At 54.4% G+C, this 24,295-nt stretch overlaps 1 protein-coding gene across 7 annotated transcripts in view; it reads left to right on the forward strand.

Annotated features, from left to right (window-relative positions):
- Nucleotides 1-24,295, forward strand: part of ITPK1 (inositol-tetrakisphosphate 1-kinase) — a 162,188-nt gene that overhangs the window by 107,158 nt on the left and 30,735 nt on the right. For 5 of the 7 annotated variants that reach the window (XM_086363165.1, XM_086363166.1, XM_086363167.1 and 2 more), the window contains one exon: nt 12,794-12,911. In XM_086363165.1, coding sequence (XP_086219291.1) covers nt 12,794-12,911 — 118 coding nt within the window. Of the gene's footprint in view, nt 1-12,793; nt 12,912-22,294; nt 22,500-24,295 lie in introns of those variants that run through there. The other 2 variants (XM_086363172.1, XM_086363168.1) reach the window with 2 other exon arrangements.

Below are 24,295 nucleotides of genomic sequence, written 5' to 3' on the forward strand. Positions count from 1 at the left end.
TCAGGGGTTATCCGTTGGTGGGATCGCTTTTCTTCATGGAGTTTCCATCAGTTCTGTGAACAGCAATGTCTCTACCATGGGGACCGTGGTTTTCTCTCTGATGGCTGAGCGAGGCGCGTGATGCTGCAGACCGTCTGGGAAGATGACCCAGGGGTGGATGGTTGTGGGTGGCATCTGGCTTTGGGATGGGATGAGGGCCTGTGACCTGGAGGCCACTGGTGGGCACTTGGCACACCCAAGATGTTCAGGCCCATCTCACCCCGTCAGGCAGTCTTCCCCTAGTCCCCCAGCCCCCTCCCCTCTTCCTGTCTAGAAGGGGTTTCCCTCAGCTCTGTCCGTGGCACGGGTCCCGTATAGTTCATCTCTGGATTCTTTCAGTGTCCTGCCCTTTCTGAAACCCTTGTTCTGGGGCTTGTTTCCCAGCAGGGACAGGTGGGGGTTATGGCTGGTGCTCTGTTGCAGGAAGCCTCGTGAACACTCCAGTGTTTCTCCCGCCTTCTCCCCTGGGACCGTGAGTGCTACCAGCCTGTTCATGCTCTGTGGCTCTGGTGGGTTCCTCAGGTGTGGCTTTCCCTGCGTCCTCTCTGTCTGGCTCTCCACCATCTGGCGTAGCTAGCACGTGTGGCAAATTTAAGGAGTTTTTTCCTCACCCTGCTACCCAGGCATCCAGTCCCCGTCTGGGGGGTAGGGGGCAGCAACCCAGAGCCTTTTCAGGGAGTTCTGTGTTCGGGAGCAAAGGCGGTCATCCCATCCCCTCACAAAGCCATTGTTTTGTGTGGTCTGTTTTGGAAATGATTCTATAGCAGTCCTTCCTTCAGGCTGCCTTATTCTTTTTAATGGCTGCATAGTATTCCATCAAATGGCCTTAAATCCTTTTCTTAACCCATCCTCTACTGCTGGACACTTAGAACGGTTCCCGTCATGTTTTGAAAATGCTGTAGGGAGTAAATATCCTTGACCATATACATCTTTGCGTGCCCATGTGGGGAATTATGTGGGAAAAATACCTAGAAATAGAAATGCTGAGTTTATGTCTTAATTTTGGCCGTTTCCCAATGTCTCTCCATAGAAGTTGCGCCAGCAGCACTCCCACCAAGCAAGTCCTGCCCCTGTTCCACCCCTCTGGGAGGTGTTTCTAATCAGTTTCATTTGGCACCAAGTCACAGAGAATCCAAGCGTGCCGGGACCTAGTACTCACCTCCTCATCCTGTTGTTTTTTTCCTGCTGGGCACTCAGGGTCCTGGGAAGGGCAGTGTGTGAGCCAGGCTCACTCAGCCTGCCTGGGCCTTGAACCTGCTCACCTTGCTCCTGTCTAGTACTCGTGTGCACCCAGCCTTTCTCCTCCGTACTCCCTGTGCGAGAAGGGCCTGGCCTCTTGGCCTGAGCTCCCGGGTTTAAATAACGGGTCTGAAGAGCAAAATAGGCTGAGGGGTAAATTGCACCATCGTTTTCCTTTCAGAACCTCTGCCAGGTCACACACAATATTGTGCCAAAGGTCAGGCAGCATCTCGGTTCTTCCTGTCCGGTGAAATCTGGCGCACGTGCCCCCAAGGCCAGCGCTTTGCCTGACACGCTGCCCAGGACACGTCCCTTCCAAGCTCAGCCACTTAGCCTTGCACACCGCTGGACGAGTCACCGCCAAGCTCAGGGCTGGCTCGTCACTCCCCAGCCCAGAACCTGTTGCTTTAGGATCAAGTCCAAACCCCGTGGCTGGTCCGTCTCCAGCTGTCTCTCCCTGCTGTCTTCACGTAGCCTCCCCTTTGAGAGCTCTGTCCACCCAACCACGTGGGCGGCCTCACCCCATGCCTCTGTTTTTGCTGTCTCCTCTGCTTGGAATGTCTTTTCATGTGTCCCATGCCTGTGACCCTTTGTGGCTCGGCGTCACCGACTTCCAGAAACCCTCTCTCCTCCCCTCTTCCCCTCTCCCCCGTAGCTGGATCACTCCCTCTACCCACACCCCAACATGGCAACACTGCCCTACTCGATATTATCAGTCACCCCACATCTCTGTCCACTTATGAGCCCCCAGTGAGAGGGGGTGGGATGTGGCTGCTCTGTGGCTGAAGACACCACACACACACACACACACACACACACACACACACACACACACACGCTGTCACCCTCCCGGGTCTTGTGCTGTCACACACACACACACACACTGTCACCCTCCCTGGTCTCGTGCTGTCACACACACACACACACACACACACACACACGCTGTCACCCTCCCTGGTCTCATGCTGTCACACACACACACACACACACACACACACTGTCACCCTCCCTGGTCTCGTGCTGTCACACACACACGCGCGCGCGCGCACACACACACACACACACACACTGTCACCCTCCCTGGTCTCTGACTGGACTTGGCAGTCCATTGTATATTCTGGTATACATGAATATATATATTCTGGTATATTCTGGATGCTGCCACAACCTTCTCTTGGCTCCTGGGAGCCCACTCTCGAGGCTTAGCTGCAGGAGTCAGACCCAGCCTTGTTCCAGATCCCACTGCCTCTTTAGACCCTCAGCATATGATTGTTGAGCAGCTTCGCATGCTAGGGTTTGGCTAGGGCCATGGCTGCCTGGCACGTTGTGTGACATCACAGCACCACTGGGGCCTAGTGTGGATTCTTCAGGAGTATGTTTGATAGTGGTTTTCTGTAAGCTCTAATGAATAGGCGGGTATTCGGAGTGGTGTCAGAAGGCTTTGCCTGGGGGGACCTTGGGTCCTGGCCTTGGTTGATGACAGGTGTCAGTGGTTTGCCCAGAGGGTTGGTTGGTGGTTCTCCCAGAAAGCTCTGCTCGGCCCGGCTCATGATCTCATAGTCACCTGGAGCTGCCCTCCAGTGACAGGTCTCACTCTCTGCAGAAGTGCGCGTGTGCCTCTGAAGGGGGCATTGCTGCTGACACCGCTGCAGTCTTAGACCTCCCTCCGGGGGCCCGTTTCCTCAACCCTGCAGCGCCCACGGCCACCCACCTGTGCACCCAGCACGAGTCCTTCCCTCGGTGCCATGCAGCTCCCCTCACAGAGGCTGCTGTGGACTCTGGCGTCCGGCCGTGTCGTTTGCCTGCTGTCCCAGGAAGGGTCTGTCTTCAGTTTGTCTGGACCCAGGGTTGGGGACAGATGCAGACTGCCCCAGGTCCCTGGGGGCCTTTGGAAGCAGGGCGAACCAGGGTGCAGGCCCTGGGGTGGTCGGAGGAGCAGGTGGGCCCACAGCCTTTCCTCTTTTTTTTAGCCTTTCCCTGAGCTGGACCCCATGTGCAGGTGCCCGGCCTCATGGCGGAACCAGCAGACTAAAGGCCTCAGCTTGGCTTGGCAGAACATGAGAAAGGCTTATTGCTTTTTTCCTTTTAACATAAATTTTAAAAGAAAGTAAGAAAGTTTTCAGATATGAGAAAATGTAATTTTTTTTTGCAAGTCACAGAATTAGTTCATGACACCAAGAGTCGAAGACCCTGGGGCCCTCAATTCCCAGTATAGTTTTCTTTCCACTAAACCATCATGACTTGATGCTTAAAGGAAAGGTTCCGCCTCGCCTCCTGGTTATCTGTGGGCCCATGTTAAGAGTGCCCCATCTTTTCTAAATAATTCTTTTCTAAATAATAATTTTCCATTTCTAAATAATGGAAAATTCTAAAACAGTTCTAAAAAAATGAATGAACCTGAGTGACCCAGGCTTGCAGCTGGAACTGAGATGCTTCTTTTTGTTTACCCAGTTTTGCCACGCCTTGCTTCACTGACTGGAGGGCTCTAGAGCCAAAGGGCATGGATTCAGATCCTGGCTTGGCTACTTCCTAGCTGGGAGAGCCTGGTCAAAGTACTGAGGGTCTCTGAGCCTCAGTTTCTCTGTCTGTCCAATGGGGCTGCTCATAGGACCTACTGCATAGGGTTGTTGTGACGAATAAAAGGCCAGTTCCTGCAAGGTATAGGACATTGTCCTGCACTTGCTGAGTGTTTAGGAAAAGCTAGCTGCTGTCATGATTACTGTTGTAGCTGTCAATAATAGTAACACATCTAGCATCCTGCCAGGACTCCCATCGTGATATCAAGACCAGAGGAACCAGAAGCTTCCTGGCTTTCACCCACCACTTGGTGTGGAAGGAGCCCGCTAAACGGCCAGGCTTTGTGGCATCAGCTCAACCATCCGGGCTCAGGTCATGCTCTCAGGAAGAACCAGAAGGAGTGAGATTATGCTGAGTAAGCCCAAGGTCACCTCCGTTCCCGTAAAAACCCCCACAAGTAATTTTTAACAGCCACAAGGAAGTAATTTCAGTTCTTCCTCAGTGTTCGTTCGGTGGCTGTTAACTGAAACGCAGACCTTGACTCCTGGGATCCTGGGAGTCTGCCTGGAGCGTGTCTTCTGTGCGTGGCATGTTGAGTCTATCTGATGCTGATGCTTACCTGCTTCTGGAACCACGTGATGACCCCGATTCCGAAATCCCCCTGGGGTCAGCACAGAAGGTTGTTGTCACTCCCAAGGGGTCACCGCCACTTTCGGTTGATGGCTGCCAGGGCCATGGGGGGCGATGCATGGTGGAATTGGGTCCCATTTTCCCTTTTTGATACTTCACATGGGAAGTGGAGTCCTAGACAGGGTGAGCACCAGGCAGGCCACAGTGCATAGCAGGAACTATAACCAGAGCCTTGCTGTTTAGTCCAGTGCTTGCTTCCCAGCTCACCCACGCCCCCTTAGGAACTGAAGTATAACAACATAAAGTGTACGTGTTGTGAGCAGCTTGAGGACTTTTTGCCACAGATAGGCCGTGTACCTAGCACCCCATCAAGCAGAAGAGCAGTGCCACTCCCCTGAGCCTGGTCCGGCCCTGCCCTGCCCGGCCCTGCCCTGCCCTCTCTGTCCTCAGCCGTGGGCAGTGAGCTCCCTTCCTACTCACGGTGCAGAGCTCCTGTCCTCCCCCATGACATCCTCTTCCCGGGGTGGGGGACAGGCCGCTGGAGGGAAGGAGGCCGATTACTAAACCAAGAGATGGACTTTATCCAGCCAACTGGGTGCTGTCAAATCCCTTGTTTCAGGAATGGCTTCCAACCTGGTTCCCCTGCCCCCCCACCCCCGAGCCGACCACTTTTCCTGGCCAGCAGGAATTTTTCTGAAATTCTTCTGAAAAGCTCCCCTGCCTCTCCCTCCAGGCTGCAGGTTAACATGCAGAGTGCTTGGTGGGGGAGCGGGCACTTAGCTCACCTAGCCCTGCACGTGCTCCGCTGCTAGCATCCACGTGCTGTCCTCTGTCCAGCCTCCATGGAGGTTGAGAGCACCCCAAGGACAGGGCCTCCGGCTCCTCCCACTGTGGGGCTTGCCTCAGTGTCTGCTGGATGTGACTGCCCAGGAAACCATCTTTCAAACAGCCGGCCACCTGGAGACCCAGCAAGGAGACCGCTTGTTCGTGGGAGGTCAGGGCAACTCCCAGCCTCTCCATGCTCCTCCCCCTCGCCGGCCCCAGGCTTCGGTGTGTTTGCTGTTCTAGACCTGCCCAACTCAGCTGTGCACAGGTGAGGACCGAGGCTTATGGAAGCCCAGCCTCGCAAGTGGGGAAGGCAGGACTGTGCCAAGTCTGGCAGCTTCAGCTCTTAACATGTGTAACCTCTTCCCAGCAGTGACCTTTGCTTGACAGAGAAGGAAGCTGAGGCCTAGGGAAGAGCCGAGATGCCCAGCTTGCTGTGCGGTGGTGCTTCCTCCATCCCAGCTCCCCTAGCCCTCAGAGGCATAGATTTCCACCTGTCCATCACGTCTGAATCCCCAGTCCTCCTGTCGGGGTTGGAGGACACAGCCCAGTGGACAGGCTTCCCCTTCCTGGGTCCTGAACGTGATGAGGTGAGGCCATGCCCGGGCCCTCCCTCGCTGCAGAGCACCAGGTCCGAGGCAGGTCGCATCCTGGACACAAGCTCCTGATGTGGATGATGTCCAGTTTAGTTTTTGTGGGTTTTTTTTTGCCTGTACTTTTCGTATCATATCTCAGAAACCATTGTCTGATCCAAGGTCTCGAAGATTTACAGAGATGTGTTCTTCAAAGAGATTTATAGTTTTAGCTCTTACCTGATAGGATTTTTATGTAAAGAAATGATACTTGTGAACCCCTGTATCCAGTGGCCTGCATGTAGCCAGTCCTGGGCAAATAGGAGCTGCTAGTATTTCGAATTATGATCAATTATTTTATTGATTATCATCTTTACCCTGTCGTCTCTCATTTGTTTCCCATCTGGGTGCCTGCCTCCTGCTCTTTCCTGAAAGTTTGTATTGCTGTTTGAACTCATTTCTGGCACAGTTGGGGGGGATGGGGAGTTGAAGATGGAGGATTTCATTACTTCCCCCACTCCTCCCCATTTCCCCCCAAACTTTTTTTTTTCCTTTTTTTCAAGTTGATTTATTTTTAATTGGAGGATAACTGCTTTACAGTATTGTGCTGGTTTCTGCCATACCTCAATATGAATCAGCCACGTGTACACACGTCCCCTCCCCCTTGAGCCTCCCTCCCGTCTCCCTCCCCACCCCTAAACATTTTGTTTTGGAAAATTTAAGAATGCTTGAGAGGCTGTGGCAGTGTCTTCCCCCGTCCATCACTGGCTTCAGCGGCCAGCAGCTTGTGGGCGCTCCGCTCTAACCTGTGTCTCACCTCCTTCCCTCCCCCACCCCCCGCACCTGGTCATCGTGAAGCAAATCCCAGACATTGTGTTTAATCTGTAAATTGTTTTAGTACGCATCTCTGAAATATGAGTCACCACTTTCTCTTTTTTTCACTGAACTGAAGTTGATTTATAATGTGTTGATTTCTGCTCTACAGCACAATGTAGAGCATATGTGTATGATGTTATACATATATATATATATTCTTTTAAAATATTTTTTTTCATTATGGCTTATCACAGGATATTGAATATAGTTCCCTGTGACCCTGCTGCTAAGTCTCTTCAGTTGTGTCTGATTCTTTGCATCCCCATGGACTCTAGCCTGCCAGGCTCCTCTAGCCTGCCAGGCTCCTCTGTCCATGGGATCCTCCAGGCAGGAATACTGGTGTGAGTTGCCATTCCCTTCTTCAGGGGATCTCCTGATCCAGGGATCGAACCTGGGTCTCCTGCATTGCAGGCAGATTCTTTACCATCCGAGGCTCCAGGGAAGCCCCAGTTCCCTGTGCTGCCACTCTCTAAAGAGACCTGTGGCGTTTGGGAGAAGTGGGCCAGAGCCCTGTTACCTCCTGAGGATCCAGGGGGCGGGTCCTGGGCTCCTCGCATGCTGCCCTGTGAGGAGCAGGCAGCTGGGTTCCGTCAGGACCCGAGCTGCCCTGGAGGGTGGCTGCCGTGGGCGGGGGATTGTGTCGTGCCCCGAGGGTCCATGGGCCAGCCTGGGGCAGCCCAGGTGCTCACCCCCAAGTGCAGCTCTGGCCTGGGCCGTCAGTCTGCTGGACGGGGCAGGGCACAGCAGTCTCAGAGGCCTCCAGTCAGGTTGGGCCCTAAGAGTCTCTATGCCTCAGAGTCATGGGCCTCCTTTTCGTTTTCTATCTACCAACTCTTTCTTTTTTTTTTTTTTGAATTTTTATTTATTTTGGTTGCACCGTGTAGCTTGCAGGATCGCAGTTCCCCCACCAGGGACCGAACCTGGCCACGGCAGTGAACGATTAGACCCCAGGGAACTCCCCATACCCTTTTCATATCTGTCATCTCGCTGTCCACGCAGTTTCCTGAGACAGGTTTTATTCAGAATGTACATTTACCCACAGGAAAGGGAACATCAGAGATTTAATTCCAGGTTCTTCTTCACGGACATAGAGTGACAGAGGCGGGATTTGAACTCAGGACTCCCACCTGCATTTTGTCTTCAGAGGAGAGCAAATCCTCGTGTTGCAGTCCTGCTCCTTTCCGGGCTGTAAATGCGGAGGAAACAGGATCTCCTGTGCTCATCTCAGTCCTCTCATTCAGCTCAGATTCCCTGCAGGGAAAGCTCGACCCCAGCCTGCCTCCACCCCGGCCCAGCAGAGGGCCAGGTGCCCCTCTCAGCTTCACAACCCCTTGGGCCTTGGGGGCATCTGGCTGGTCTGTGCCCCTTTGTCAGTATTATCCAAACCTCCCCTGGCCCTGCTGACCCCAGGCTGTGTATTTCTGCATTTCTTTTGCCTTGGCTTCTCAAAGCCAGGCTCCCCCTAGTTAACTTCCAGAATGCCTTTCTAGGTGTTCGAGACAGGCCTTCTAACAGAAATGTGTTTACCATTTGCCATGGAGATGGTTTGGGCCTTTATTCCTCCAAGTGCTGATAAAATGATACGGAGCACTCACCCTTCCAGCAGTGTGTTTGGTAATTCTAAGAGACTTGTGAAAAATGCATGAGGCCCGCGATACAATAGATAAGCTGAAAGGCTTGGAAGAAAATCCGCTTGTGGATAGTGGGGTGATTGGAAAAAACTCCTTCTTTGTCCTGAAAGAGGTTGTGTTCAGGAATAATTCTTCTCTTAATCCTGATGCTGTCCTCCCGGGTCCAAAGCTTGTTGGCGCCTGCTTGTCAGATCTTTCCCACTTTGGTTTCTTCTAGCATCTTTGGCTTCAGTTCACATCTTAATGAGCCCGAGTTCTCTCTATAGAGGCCACTGCCCTAAATGAACAAAAGTGGGACCAGAACAAGCTTTGTGTTATCTGGCAACTGTGTGGACAAGTCTTCTCGGTAGTGCAGTGGGGATATTTGAGGGGAGAGGGGTCATGGTTTACTGGCCCTTGGTGGCTGGGGGAGAAGCGGAAGCGACGTCTCCGATGCTGCCTCCCCTTTGGAGGAAGGCAGGGAGCGTGCGTGTCCCTGTCGTTACCTGTTGTGTCTCTACCACGTGGCTGCCCGGCTTGTTGCAGAGCAGCCTCATGTGTGGCCTTGAAGCATGACGCATAAACACCGCTCCTAGGCTTCTCCAGCTTAGACTCACAAGTCACAGATAAGGAAACCGAGACGAGAGATGCCAAGTGGCTCGTCCAGGGTGACAGTGGGAGATGACGGCAACCGGGGGCGGGGGTTTCTCGGTCCCTCGCTCTTCCCTCTGTGCCAGGCTTCTCCCTGCGGGCTCGGGGATGGGGAGGTGGGCAGTGGTGGTGAGGGCATCACGAACTTTTCGTTTGTAACTTAGAACGTGAATACGTCAGCCAGATCGAGTAGGGGAAACCCTCGAAGGCTGTCATTGGTCCATTGTTTGCAGGACAGGATGCCGCTGTGGGTGATGCGAAGTTTGTTGAGTGGATAACCTTTTCTTTTTCTTTAATCCTTAGTGTAGAGTTTAGTCTGCTTTAATTGAATCATGAAGTTCGTGTGTGTGCCTGTTAAGTCGCTTCAGTCGTGTCTGACTCTTTGTGACCCTAGGGAACGTAGCCCTCCAGGCTCCTCTGTCCGTGGGATTCTCCAGACAAGAACACTGGAGTGGGTTGCCATGCCCTCCTCTAGGGGATCTTCCCGACCCAGGGATTGAACCAGCATCTCTTATGTCCCCTTGCGTTGGCAGGCAGGTTCTTTACCGCTAGCGCCGCCTGGGAAGCCCTGATCATAAAGTTCATCATAATCTAATTCCAAGTAATCTCTCGAAGTTTACCTACGTTATTCTCTTAGATTTCACCCTTCAAACTTTATTTTTTTTTAAAAATGTCAGCATTTCACTTTTATTTATTTTTTATAATTAATTTGTATTGGACTCTATGTAGTTGCTTTACTTGAGTGGATGACCTTTTAACGTGAGGACATGGTCTGATTGTATCATATATTGCAGTCTTGGTGTCTCCCGAGTGACAGGCCCTGGTGTCAGTATAGGCCTAGTTCTGAGGGACACACTCTGGGGAAGGAACCATGCCGATGGTGGGAGTTGCCTCTGGGGATCTGGCAGCAGAGAGGTACCGGTGCACAGGTGAGGCTGCGGCCATAGGAGAGAGAATGGCTCCTTGGCCTGAGGACAGCCCTGGATAGACCTTCCTGAAGGACACCTCTGAGCTCGTCCCCCGTCCCCTCTGGGTCCAGATGTGGGCTCTGCCTTACCAGTGCTGGCCCGTCTGTGTGAGCCGGGCAGCGGGCCAGGCTCTCAGGAAGAAGAGGCATGAAGGCAGCTTCTCTTCTGCACTTGGGTCTGCAGACGTGTGCTGGAGAGGACCTTCTCAGGGCGAGAGCGTATAGGCGCCGTGGACTTCACAGGTGTGAGGACGGGAAGACGGCCTCCTCAGATGTGTGTTGTACTGGCCACCCCTCGGGAGCAGAGACATTTAAAAATAAAAAATTCAAAGACCAATGAACCCATCACCAGATACTCTGGTATGGAACACCAGGCAGGAGCAGATTTCAGAGAGGGAGATATGAATCTCTGGCTTTTGTGTTGAGAGCTCTTAAAAATGATTCCTAGGAACCAAAATAGGTTCACTGGGGGAAAAAAAAAAAAAAGAATAATCCCAATGGCACATTCTTTTTGCTGATAAGGTTTGCTAGAAAAGAAGCATTATGGCTTTTCCCCCTGGCCTCTGCTGACCTCACAGAGGGAGCTTGTGGAGTTGGAGGGGAGGGTGAATTAAGCTGGTGTGTTTATTCCCTGGGGCTCCCACAACAAAGTACTATAGACCAAGTGGCCTAAAACACAGAAGGTTATTCTCTCAGTTGAGGAGACTGAAAGTCTGAAGTCAGGGTGTCTGTGGGGTTGGTTCCTTCTGAAGGTCTGAGCGGGAGGGTCGTGGTGGCTGTGGCCATCCTTGCGGGGTTGGTTCCTTCTGAAGGTCTGAGCGGGAGGGTCGTGGTGGCTGTGGCCATCCTTGCGGGGTTGGTTCCTTCTGAAGGTCTGAGCGGGAGGGTCGTGGTGGCTGTGGCCATCCTTTCGGGGTTGGTTCCTTCTGAAGGTCTGAGCGGGAGGGTCGTGGTGGCTGTGGCCATCCTTGCGGGGTTGGTTCCTTCTGAAGGTCTGAGCGGGAGGGTCGTGGTGGCTGTGGCCATCCTTGCGGGGTTGGTTCCTTCTGAAGGTCTGAGCGGGAGGGTCGTGGTGGCTGTGGCCATCCTTGCCTTGCAGCTGACCTCACTCAGAGTCTCTGTCTTCACACAGCCCTCTCCCTGTGTGTCTTTGGTCCCCATTTTCCTCCTCTTGAAGATACCAGTTGATGGATGAGGGTCTATCTGAATCCAATATGACCTCACATTAACTTGATTCCCTTGTGGCTCAGCTGGTAAAGAAGCCGCCTACAATGCAAGAGACCTGGGTTCGATCCCTGGTTTGGGAAGATCCCCGGGAGAAGGGAAAGGCTACCCACTCCAGTGTTCTGGTCTGAGAATTCCATGGGGTCGCAGAGTAGGACATGACTGAGCGACTTTCACTTTCACTCTCATTGACTTGATTCCATCTCCAAAGACATTCTCTCCAAACATGGTCAAGTTCACAGGGACCAGGGGTTAGGACTTGAACAGATCTGGGGGTGGGCGTGCACAGTCAACCCACAGTAACAACAGCTGGTGAATGGCCTTCCTTACAGCCAGCCTCCTCTCTGAGCCCATCTCCTGTAATGCCAGTGTCCCTCACTTTTGTCTTTAGCATCATAGAGTTTTAGGGCCAGAGGGATGGTCTCTTCTACTTTGTCTGCCTGACAAGCTGCTCTCCCCCACTGACTTGGGGCTCCTTGAGTCATAGAGGTGCCCCATGGCAGGGCCACGATCCTGTGTTTTTTTTCCTGGAAACATCTTCCTGTGTCTTTTGTTGAATTCCTGTTTCAGATAATGGTTTTTTGTTCTTAATGTGCCTTAATGTTATTTCCCCAAGAAGACTGTAAAGACTAATCTTATCACAGTTCTGCTTACCTGTCCATGGTCTACTGTGAAGCTGCTGCTGCTGCTAAGTCGCTTCAGTCGTGTCCGACTCTGTGCGACCCTATAGACGGCAGCCCACCAGGCTCCCCCGTCCCTGGGATTCTCCAGGCAAGAACACTGGAGTGGGTTGCCATTTCCTTCTCCAATGCACCAAAGTGAAAAGTGAAAGTGAAGTCACTCAGTCAGGTGTGACTCTTATCGACCCCATGGACTGCAGCCTACCAGGCTCCTCCGTCCATGGGATTTTCCAGGCAAGAGTACTGGAGTGGGGTGCCATTGGGTATTAATAAGCACTTGTTGGAGTGGGCACCCGAGGGTCAGGTGGCTGGCCTATGTCACGTGTTTCATCACCTTCTCACAGACCTACAGAATCCTGGCATCCCACTCTCCCCAGCCCTGCCTCAGAAGCCTTCAGGGCAGGGTCCTGGCCGCTCTCACTGAGCGTAACCCACCCTGGGAGCAGGTCTGGTTTCCGGTGAGGCTCTATCCAGGAGTTGAACCAGCTGATCAGAACCCAGTGGTTCTCCTTTTCTCACCTCTGGTTTCTCAGTTTGGGCTCTGTTTTGAGCTTGGCTCCATCATGCCTGCCTCCTTCAGATCTTAGGATGACTGCTCCCAGCTGCCCAGTCTCCCAGCTTCCTCTTGTCCTCCAAGAGGGAGAGTGTCCCAGCATTCCCAACAAAAGTGCTGAGCTTACCTCTGATTGGATGGACTCTGGTCACATGTCCTCTCCTGAGACAGCAGCCCCAGGAGGTGGAAAATGCTGATTGGTCTAATCAAAGTCATGTGATCCCAGTGGGGCTAAGTGGAGCCTGTGTCCTGAGACCAGGTGCTGCCCCAGCCAGAAGTCAGGCCTGGTGGGAGGACGGAGAACAGAGGGATGGATGCGGGGAGGGCACACGGGATGAAATCTTGCTTGTCAGCCCCGTTGCAGCATCAGTCTCCCTTCTCTAACCAGAAGAAGTGTGTTTTCCTTCCAGGAATACATTGATGCCCACCCGGAGACCATTGTCCTGGACCCTCTTCCTGCCATCAGGACCCTGCTTGACCGGTCCAAGTCCTATGAGCTCATCCGGAAGATCGAGGCCTACATGAAAGGTACGGACTCCAGTGGCTCGGCCCCGATGGCAGTTGGCCCACCTCGTGGACATAAGGCGGTCCTTGCTTGGGTGAGAGATGGGGTCTGGTCGTTTTAAGCACTTTGACACAGGAAGCAGTTGTACATTCTGGGGAGGGCCTTTCCTTCTCCCTCCGTGACTGGCAGAGTTAGGTAATGAAAGCCCCAGGGTGCTTTTTGGGGGAGTAGCTCCAGCCACATCAAGACAGATTTGTTTTGTTGTCTTAAACCCATGCATGTGATGAAATATCCAGATAAAACAGTGGTTAGAGAGCAGAAGTGTGTGAACAGCTCAGCGGCAGGCAGGCAAGGGGAGTTATGTAACTGGGCAAAAGAGACAAACAGAGAAATTAGAGGCCTTTAATCAAACGCGTGGAGATATGTCATGTGGCGGCTGGACCTCACAGGGGTACGTGTTATTCTTGCAGGCCGGCACCTCCCACTTAGCCGCGGGAGTGTCTCCTGCCAGCTGCCGGCTCCTGCCCCAGAGGACTCACGCTCCCCGCGTTCCCGGGCAGGGCAGCACCAGAGATGTCAGACCGCCTTCCCAAGGTGTCTGTTTATGTGAGAAGGGCGTTTCAGAAAGATTCACGCTCAGTGAGCTCTTAATTCTCCGCCTGTCTACACAGTCCCTGCATAGAGTTCTTAAAAAAAAATTTTTTTTGTTTTAAGTGCTTTTCCTGGGCCCTGGGGCTGGGTGAGGGTTCATCTCTGAGGAGGGACAGGCAGCCCCCGTTCCTGCTATCTCGGTCCCGTGTGTGTGGCCTCGGGGGCTGCCTTGAACCCTGACCAGGGTGGTGACTTGGGCCCAAGTGTGTGTTCACGTGATGCTGGGTGCCTTGGCTTACAGGACCAGCATGGCAGAGAGGAGCAGCGTTTTTGGGTATGTCCTGCGTGCCCAGCACTGGGCTTAGCCTTCCTCTTACCTTCTCCCTGCTGGTGCTCATCAGGGTGGGCCAGGTCATCCTCCTTGTGTGGCAGAGGAGGTCCTGAAAGGTTCGCTGATGTACCAGCATCACACAGCCTGGAAACCGCCCAGTCAGAATCTAGCCAGGCCTCTCCCCCTCAGGCTCCCCGACTCCTAACACCTAAGCTTGACTTCCATGTCTGTAGTCAGAGGGCCCTGGATCTAGTAAGCCCCTGGCATGGGTACAGTCGTGGACCCTGGCCAGGGGAATCAATGCCTGCTTGGTTCTCTGCTCTGCGCAAGAGCTGGGTGCTGGACCTGGCCATCCTGGAAGAGGTCTTAAGGCCCCTTGCTCTGGGTGGTTGGCCTTTGCCAGGAAGCACAGGGCATGGGCATGAGCTTGGGCAAACTCCGGGAGACGGTGAGGGACAGGGCGACCTGGCGTTGCTGCAGTCCATGGGGTCGTGAAGAGTCGGGCATGGCTGGGCAACTGAATAACAACATAGAGGACGTGGCTTCCTAGACGGCCCAAAGCAGGCAGGCTTCTTCAGCATGCTAGCGTCCTTCCATCCTTGGGTCTGGAGTGATCAGTGACCGTGTCAATTTCTGTTCTCTTTGCACTCCTTCCCTGGATCCAACCAGTACTCCTAGAGGAGAAGGAAGATCCGTAGTGATGTTTTGGCCAAACAATGCTTCTAGAAAGGAAATCTGCCTCTTTCTAGGAAGAGTGTGCGTCGGATGCCAACTATTTGTGAAGGGACAGGAGATGACCGTAAAAGATGAGAAGGCCCAGTTAATGGGCAGAGTTGCAGGTCAGCAGAGGCAACACGTCCATGAGAAGAGTGATGCTTTCTGATGGGATTAGGGAGGCTACCGCTGAGAGGGCTTTTTTAGAGCAAAATGCCCAGACTTTGAGGAGGGGACAGACTAAGATTGGTTACAAATCTTGCTGCCTTGTGGTCTTGGCCAAGTCACTTGCTCTGACCTTGTCCGTTTTCTGTAAGATGGATAAAAAGTGGTTTATCCACAGGGCCCAGGGTCAGGGTACCTGGGATGATGTCTGCAGTGCTCTTAGCTTGGGCCTTAGCCCATGGGGTCACCCAGCAGTGGGGTCCACTCTTCCTGCTCCTGTTACACTGGAAAGGGCTGAGCTGACTGGATTGGCTCTTAAGAGTCTGTCTTTGTTTTTATGAGCAGAGAAATAGGGCTGGGGGTCAAAGGTGAGCCCAGATCTAGTGTGTGAGCACGTGAGTTTGGGGGTGAGACTGCAGGGTGCACAGGAAGCAGGACTAACTCTCGGGAGGGCAAGTATTGAGGGGGTGAAAGCCTGGGCCTCCCAGACAGGGCAGAGGTGGGAGTGAAGCAGGGAGGGAGATGAAGTGGGGGTATTTGTGTCAACTTATGGACCACCGGTCAGGGGTGGGGGGACTCAGAACACCTCGGGCAGTGGGGGACCCCATTCATGAGCAGCCTTTGAAGGTATGTGAGCTAGTAAGTGAGACGAGGATGCATGTTAGACAGGCAGTGCAGACACGGCCTGGGGATGGATCGTCATGGCCATCACCTGTATCCTGTTGCAGAGGGTGACCCCCACAGGTGTAAGGGGCGGGTGACTGGCCCCCAGTGGGGACACAGGACAGACCCCACTCAGCTCAAACACAAGAGAGGTCAGCGCGGGGGTGTCCCACTAGAGGGCCCAGCGAGAACTTGTTGACCCAAGTCTCAAGACTGGCTTGGTCCTGGGCCAGCAGGAATTGTGTGGGTGGGCCGTGACCGCTGCGCCCGGGGTTTTCCTTATCGTGTGCACCGAGCCGGGCTGGTGTTCTTCCAGGAGGGCAGGCAGTGGCTGGGGCTTCCTGGAGCCTTTTCCTGCCCACCCGGGGCAGTTCACTGCTGGCTCCCACATCCCATCCTCCAAGGCGAGGCTGCGTCTGTGAGATGCAGAGCACCTTCTCTGGGAAGTGCATCCCCGGCCGCCCCCACCCACTCCCGCTACTCCTGGAAGCCCTGCAGTAAAGGGCCGTAATTACCCTCTAAGTTCCTCAATTGCAGCCGTCCAAATGACACCGCTTTTGTGTTGGGAGAAGGGGCTTGGCAGAGGCTTCTGGGAGTTGTCACCACCCCCCTGTGCCAAGGTGGCTTTCCCTGTCCTCAGAGATCCCGGATGGCTGCACAGAAGACAGGGCGGTATGGAGGAGGCGCTGCAGGGAGGGACCAAGGCCCCCTGCTTTGCAGTGGGGGTGGCCCGGTGGGCTGTGACACGTGGGGAGGGTCCCCTGGGGAGAGCAGACGGAGCCCTTGGACTGAGGCGGCCATCCATCTCCATGCAGAGCATGAGCTGTGGGGAGCTCCCAGCCTCACCTGCCTGAGGACCTCGGCGTGGTCAGCACCATCTCAGTTCCATGCTCCCAGAGTTCATCGTTTCTAATTCAGAGCTTGCTGAGGGAGGCCGGCTCCTTCCTGCCTCAGACCTGTGTGTCCCAAACCACAGACAGTTGGTGTCACAGTAGAGACCTGGGGGAGGGTGGATTAAATGAGACGGGCTTCATTTCTCTCTCACGTAAAAGCCGAAGTTTCCCCAGCTCCTTGTTCTTCTGGTGTGGCCCCTCCTGGTCCAGGGTGGTGCTGAAACTCCACCAGCCACACCCACAATCTAGACGTTAGGATAGAGAAGGACTGAGAAAGAGGAAGCAAAGGGAAACAGCTCTGGGTATCTTTTAAGGAAAAGTTCCAGAAGCTATGGTGATGCTCTGTTCACATCTCAGTGGCCAAAACTGAGTTACCTACTGAGGTGCGAAGGAACTGGGGACTGTGGTCTTTATTCTGGGCAACCATGTGCCCAGCTAACATATAGCATGAGGTCGGTAGGCTTACAGAGGGACCCACCCCAGGGTTCTTAGGCCACAGGTTTCCCACATGGATGATGCCTTCTGGGCGGGGCTGCACCCACACCCTTTACCAGAGGCACAGATGGCCTTGAACTTGGATCCAGTTCAAGCCAAGGACAGGAGCTTCCTGGAGGTTAAACATTGCCTGCTGCAGGCCTGAGGGGAGATGGGGAGGCTGCGTCACCAGCCAAGATTGCTAGACATGCATCTGCAGGCCTCGTCTCTCACAAGCACCTGCTTTGCTGCCCAGGGCTGGGGTTTTGAGGCAGAAGTCCAGAGCCCAAGGCCTGGCCCTGCAGCCCAAGGCCTGGCCCTGCAGCCCCAGGCCACACAATCCCAGGCGAGGCTCTTGCCGGCTCCTAAACTGGCTGGAGCAATGGCTGAGAAAGCTGGGCTGTGACTGGATGATGTGGGTGTGTGTCCTTGGCCCTGGGGTCAGCAGGTGGTAGAGGGTCTCAGATCACCTAGTGGAGGGCGCAGAGGCCCTTCCGAGACGGCTGTGGGCTCAAGGCAGCTCCCCCGGCAGCTCCCCCACACGCATACTCTGGGGGGTAACAGTTGGCCATCTGATGCTGGGCCTCCCCAGGAAAGGGGGGTGCCCTCTGCAGATCGAGTGTCTCTGCCTGTGGGTTTTGTGGGAATTTAATCAGGACTCATCTTGGAGGCCAGTTGGGGGCTGGGTTAAATTGGAATAATCTAGACACCAAGCAAAGAGAAAGTAACTTGCCGAAGAGCCTGGGAAAAATGATCCCCACAGAGCAGCTGCCTTGGGTGGGTGTGTGTGGTTGAGCCGGGGGGCTCTCACTCAGGGGTGGGGGCTGGCTGTCGGCCCTTGGGGAGCTGCACAGGGCTGTTGGTGGGAGAGGAGACAGCGAGAGAGGCCTTGGAGTCAAGGCCCAGGCCCCGGGTCTGCCTGCAACCCCTGTGTTGTGCAGCTTGCAGGTCCCTGTTCCTCTGGGGCCGCTTTGTCAGTGCTCGGGTAGCTGACCCTGGCAGCACCGGCTGCGTGTCAGGCACTGTATTAGTTAATTTAATCCTCACGATGACCCCTGTGAGAAAGGCACTACGGTTACCCCCCAGAGCGGTGAGGTTACTAGTGTCCCTTGAGTCTAATTGGCTAAGGACACAGAGCTGCTGCATGCAGAGCTGGATTCTGAACCCACACCCTCGGGGTATCATCTTGGCCAGTGGTTCCTGAATCCAGCTCCTGGCCCCTGCGTGGACCGCCTCTCTTCACCTGCACTTGTGCCGAGGACGCGCTGGATGAGCTCGGGGCCCTGGCCCTGCTCCCAGGCACCCCCTGGTGTCCAGGCAATGGCATTGTCCAGACAGGGTCCCTGCTTCGGTCATGGAGTCTCTGCCTCATACAGTTTATTGAGGAAACGAAAGTCCTGTCCTTTTTGAGGTTAGTGACACATGGTAGTGGAGAAGAACAGGGTTTGGCACTGACAAGCCTGGGCTCAAATCTCAGCCCTGCCCGTGTGGCCCGGGCAGTCACTGGGCCTCTCTGAGTCGTCTGCTCATCTGTCGTGAGGGGGTTGGTTGCCTTCCCTTCAAGTCGGGGTTGGCGGGGGCCGTGGGGAAGGCCTGGCCCTCCCTGCCCGCTGCAGGGGGCCCAGCCCGGAGCTGGAGCCCAGGTGCTCTCAGCTCCTCTCCTTGGTCCCACAGCACGCCCGGGGCCTGGCTGGGAGGCACGTGGTAGAGCTGGTGGTTAGTAGGAGGGCCTGGAGTCTTGGAGGACGAAGAGGAGAGCGGTGCAGCCCTGAACACTGTTGCTCCCGAGTCAGGGTCAGCTTCCAGCCCTGCTCTTGTGCAGGAGGCTGGAGTTTGGATGAACCCACCAGGAAAATGCTTCACACAACACCTTGCGAGTGGGCTTGTGAGGAGCTGACCCCTGAGACAGCTACCTGCCCTGCCCCCCAGGTGTCGGCCTGCCCACCCCGCAAGACTGGGGTCTGGTGCGAGGGAACCTCTAGCTCAGTCCAGGGCTCTTTCTGGGGGAGCCACACCTCCAGTGTTTAGCCCTTTCCACCTCATGGGTTATGGGTCCCCCTCCTTGTTTTTGTCGTGCTTCTGAGAAGAGGCCTGCCCCACCCAGCACACCCCACGAATTGCTAGACTGGAAGGCCGCTCTCCCCGAGGCCTGCACAGTAACTGGTCCTGAGTCCCCTCTGTCAGCAGGCAGGTCCCTGATAGTCGGTGATTCTCACACCTGTTGATCCCCCTCCTTTCTTCCCAGAGGCCGCCCATCTTAAGTATGGAATCAATCCTTCCAGGCCCTTCTCATACATGTGCAAATACATGTGTGCTTAAAAAAAAAAGAAACAGCATCTATTACTTGTGTTCTCATATAACTTGCTTTTTCTCCAAGAATATATGTCTTGGCTTCTTTTCATGTCAGCCCTCAAAGATGAAGAGGAGTAGGTCTGATCTGCCCTTTTTGATGGCAACATCATATTTCAGCACGTGAATGGGAAAAAAAAAAAGCGTAGTTTATTCAATTATATTGACCTCAATGAGTCATTCCAGTTTGATTTGGATTTTTTCTTCTCACCGACTGAGCTGCAGTCAACACAGGTCTCTGCAGAGTTCTGTAAAATTAATCCCTAGAAGTGGAATTTCCCAAAGACTACGGTAAACATCTCTCACCTTGTGGATATTGCTGGATTGTTCTCCAAAATGTTTGAACAAATTTTTCGCCCCATTGTACATAGCTGCTGGAGAAATGATAACTGTCTGACTTTCATTTACATTTTTTCTGTTATTGACAAGATTGCACATTTCTTCATGTGTCTGTTCACCCTTTGCGTTTCTTCTGAGTATGAAACTTTTCATGTTGCCCATTTTTCTCTTGGGTTGGTGGTCTTTTTCTTATTCATCGGTTAGAGCCACTTTTGGGATTAAGGATATTGTCTCATTTTTTCTTGAAGATTTTTTTAATGTGGACCATATATAAAGTCTTTATTGAATTTGTTACATGTTGCTTCTGTGTTATTTTATGGTTTTTCGGCCAGGAGGTATGTGAGATCTTAACTCCCCAACTAAGGATCGAACCCGCACCTCCTGCATTGGAAGGCAAAGCCTTAACTAGTGGACCACTGGGGAAGTCCCACGAGTCATTGTTTTAAAATATGGACTGTTTCGTTGCTGGCAGCTTCATCTTTGCACTGGGCCAAGCTAACATTTTCTATTCTGCTTTTAGAATGTGTATGGCCAGAGAGAGCACTTCAAATATTTTTCAAAACGTTTTGAAAATGAAAAAGGCTGCTGCGTTTTGGGAGTCAGAGCTGAGTGGGGCAGCAAGCCTTTGGGTCCGCAAGGGGCCATAAATCAGTGCAAACAGCTGCCACAGAGTTAATCCGCGTTTCCAGCAGCCGTTTCTATAAGCTGGAACGGGACTCAGGAATGTCCCTGTCTCTGCCAGCCCGTGTCTGCCTTCCTCGATCCTGGCCTCGAGCATGCCCAGCACAAGTAGCACTGTGTCCCCTCAGGATGAAACAGGTCATTAGCTGAGTCAGACGGGAGGGAGACTGCTTGTCCAGCTGACCAGGACCATGTCAGACAGGGCCTGTCAGACCTGTGGCCTTTGTTCCCCTCTGTCTGTACCCAGAAGCCACCCCCTCCAATAATTTCAAGCTGGTTGCCCACAGCAAGCCTGTAGCTGGTGAACCAAGGATCAGGCTGCTAGCAGGGAGGTGGCAGCTGCAGCTGGGCCTAAGGAGGCCCTTCAGAAGCCTCCCGGGAGCAGGGTAGGGACTGTAGCCACTGCTGAAATGCCCCCACCCTACCACCTAGTGTCTCCAAATAGCACAGTGAGGGTCCCTCTTTGAAAACTCTTAGTGACCAAGCCTATGAGTTTCCTGTTGCTGCACGACTGGTTGCTACAAGCCGAGTGGCTTTCGGTAGCTTCACCCCCGCCTGCCCCCGGCCTGCCGCTTGTTATCTCACAGCTTGGTAGGTGAGAATTCTACCTGGCATGGTTGGTCTCTGGTCTCAGGAAGTCACAGGTGGGAATCAAGGTGTCAGCAGGGCTGTGTTCTCATCCAAACACCCTGTGGAGGAACCCGTGCCCGGGCTTACGCTTCTTGGCGGTGAGCACCCAGCTCCTTGCGGCTACAGGACTGAGGTGTGGTGTCCCTGCCAGCTGTCAGCAGGGGGCGCTCTCAGAGAATACAGGCCCCCACGTTCCTTCTCACGGTCCCCTCCACCTTCACGCAGCCTTGGCGTTTCCAGCCGTCCTGGTGCCTCAGGCAGCCCCAGGCGGGCCCCCCGCACAGCAGTCCTGCTGGGCTGCCTCTCATCCCCTTGCCCCCTGCCCTGTGTAGGTGGCGGGGAGACAGTGTGAGCCTGTCTACACCTGGGACGTGCCGCTTCTCTCTGCCTCCCCTCAGAGGGCTCTGGGCAGGGGCACCGTCGGAGCTGGTTCCGGGCCCTGAGGCCCCCGGGTCACTGCCTGGTCTGCGTGACCAGGGGCCCGAGTGGACGGAGCCTGGGCCCTTCCTCACATGCACTGTCCTCACGTGACCTTCCGAGGTGTCAGGCCCTTCTTCTCCTCAGACAAGCCGGGTGAACTGGACAGTGAGCAGTGCCCAGTCGTGCCTGGGGAAGGCTCGCCCCAGGCTGCCTCGGGACCCAGCTCCCTTGCAGGGCTGCCCGTGAGCCTCGCTCACCCTCCCGCTCTGTCTGAGCCCCTCGGGGCCCGAGCAGTGGACAGGGCCTCTCTCCTCCCTTTTCCCAGAGGGGGTACCGCAAGCGGCACCTGAGACAGCCCGCGCTCCAGAGGGGCCCTCGACCCCATGGTGGCTTCAGAGGGACGCCCAGGCTGGACCTCAGTGCCCAGGGAGGAGGGGACCCAATGCCGACTCACGGCAGTCAAGCGTTACGTGGCGCTTCTCCCTGCACAGCCGCTCACAGTGACTCAGCTGGTCCTCACATCTTCATCAACAGCCTGGGGAGTAGGTACCGATGTTATTCACCCCCCTCCCACCCCGTTCTTGGAAATATGGAAACAGAGGCACAAAGAGGCGGCTAGCCCAGGGAGAGAGTAGGGCCAGGGTCGGGACCCAGGCACCCTGCCCACCACTGTGTATAACCGTGACCTGCAAGAGGCTCTATGGACAAGGGTAGGCCTCTCCTGGAATCCAGCCCAAAGCCCTGGCAGATTTCCATGTGGTTCCCATGAGTCAAGCTCCCCAGTCCCCGTATCCCCAGGGCACGCAGCTGGAACTTTACTGTCTTAAAACGTATTATTTCAGTCTCATCTCACCTGGGGCTATGGATGGGTCTGAAGAGGCATGATGATGTCACCATCGTCCAGGTATTTTCCAGCCTTTTGAAGCCTGACACAAATCCCCACTCAAATCCAGGCCCCTGTGCCTCCAGGGGCCCTTGGGCTACAGGCAGAGCTGAGTCACCTTCGGTAAAGGGAATGCAGAGTGAACTGGAAGTAGGTGCTAGGGGACAGACGTGCTGTGTCAGAGCAGGGAATGGTTCCTGAGTGTAAGAGTTGACTCATTGGAAAAGACTCTGATGCTGGGAGGGATTGAGGGCAGGAGGAGAAGGGGACGACAGAGGATGAGATGGCTGGATGGCATCACTGACTCGATGGACGTGAGTCTGAGTGAACTCCGGGAGTTGGTGATGGACAGGGAGGCCTGGCGTGCTGCGATTCATGGGGTTGCAAAGAGTCGGACACGACTGAGCGACTGAACTGAACTGAACTGAGGAGGGTCTTGGGGGTCATGCCAGGAAGCACGCCTCCTGAAGAGAGCAAGGTGAGGATGGAGCCCCGCCTGGGGGAGGCATGTGGGGTGCAGTGACTGGACACTGAAGCCCTTCCTGGCCAGGCCAGTGGACGGGACATTATAAGTGGACAGCGGGAGCAGGAGAATCAAGGTCAGGACAGGCAGTGCCCTCTTGATGCCCAGGCCTAGCTCCACATCAGAGAGACCAGTTCTCACATCTATCTCCTCTCGTCCGTGGGCCTGTCATCCCTGCCCTTCCTGACTGCCTACTCCTGGCTTGGGCCTGCGGTGCTTTCCCAGCCCTCACCTGACTGTCCTGAATTACTGGGCGGCTGCCATCGCCGTAGGCCAAAAAAACCATCCAGATGTTTTCAGAGCTGCTGTCAGGCTGAAACTTGGTTCTCCCAGAGTGTACAGAGAGCGTCTTATGCCATGTAGGATTCGAGAGCACGGAGCTCCTGCCCTCTAACAGTATAACGGCAGGCTGAAGGTGACTTTGGACAATCTGGCACTGGATGAGTCATGAAGACTGGAGTCTGCAGGTTGGCAGGCCAGGCCCAGCCCGCAAGTCCCGTGGCTGAGGTCACCAGGGCTATGCCAGGCCGACAGTGCCACATGGCGGCCAGTTGAGTTGCAGGCCACTGCCACCTTTCTTACCCTGTGCCGGTCAGTTGTGCTCCTCCGTGCTCCCCTTCTCCTTTCGTTTCCAGGCTCAGCTCACTTTTATACCATCTTCAGTTCATCTCACACATGTGTACTTGTCAGAGAGTTTTTTCTGAGGGCTGCCTCCTCTGAGTAGCACTGGGCTAGAGGTCAGGCCAGGTCCCAAGGAATATACCATCTGGTTGCAGAGTCAGAACCCAAACATGTGGGCATTTAGTAGGGTACCAGAGATGAGCAACTGAACAAGGTAGCAATGCAGGAGAGAGATGATGGTGGAACAGGCAGGACTGTGGGTAGAAGATGCTGGGGGTATCTGTTGGGAGGTGTCATTGTGATGAGACATCTTGTTCTCAAGGGGTTGGGCGATGCTGGCTGGGTAGGTTGTTGCCAACTGGTTGGGGAGAGAGGAGTCCCAGGGTTGTGCCGGGGGATGACAGGGAGACCCCTCTGCTTGGCGCCGGGGTTTGGCTGGGAGTGAACTTGGTTCTGCCTTCTGAGAGGAGGCGGGAAGTGTAATTTCCAGGGCTACTTCAACAGAGCACCACGGACTGGGCGGCTTAAATTAGAGAAGTTAATTTTCTCACAGTTCTGGAGGCTGGAGTCTAAGATCAAGGTGCTGGCAGGGCTGGTTTCCTCCAAGGCCTCTCTCCTTGACTTGTAGGTACCTGTCTCCTCCCTTGTCTTCTCATAGTCCTGTCTCCCCTTCTCAAGGACATTAGTCACCTGTATGACCTCGTTTTCATTTAATCACCTCTTGGCAGGTCCTGTCTGCAAATAAGAGGCATGTCCTGAGATCTGAGAGTCAGGCCTTCAGCATGTGAATTTAGGGGGACACAGTGCAGCCCATGGGCTTCCCAGGTGGCTCAGTGGGAAAGAATCCGCGTGCAACACAGGAAATGCGAGTTTGATCCCTGGGTCGGGAGGATCCCCCGGCAACCCACTCCAGTATTCTTGCCTGGAGAATCCCATGGACAGAGGAGCCTGGGGGGCTACAGTCAGACTCCTGGGGTTGCAAGGAGTCAGACAGACTGAAGTGACTGAGCATGCACACATGCAATGCAGCCTGTAACAGGAACAGGTTGCAGGGACCTGGAAAGGCTTCGAACCTTCACTCACATCTGACTTGGATGATTATTGAGCCGAGGGCTGCCTCAGTATATAGG

Source organism: Bos grunniens, chromosome 21 (genome assembly GCF_055505025.1).
Source record: "Bos grunniens cultivar Pamir isolate PY7600 chromosome 21, Bosgru_T2T1.0, whole genome shotgun sequence".
Classification (NCBI taxonomy): domain Eukaryota; kingdom Metazoa; phylum Chordata; class Mammalia; order Artiodactyla; family Bovidae; genus Bos; species Bos grunniens.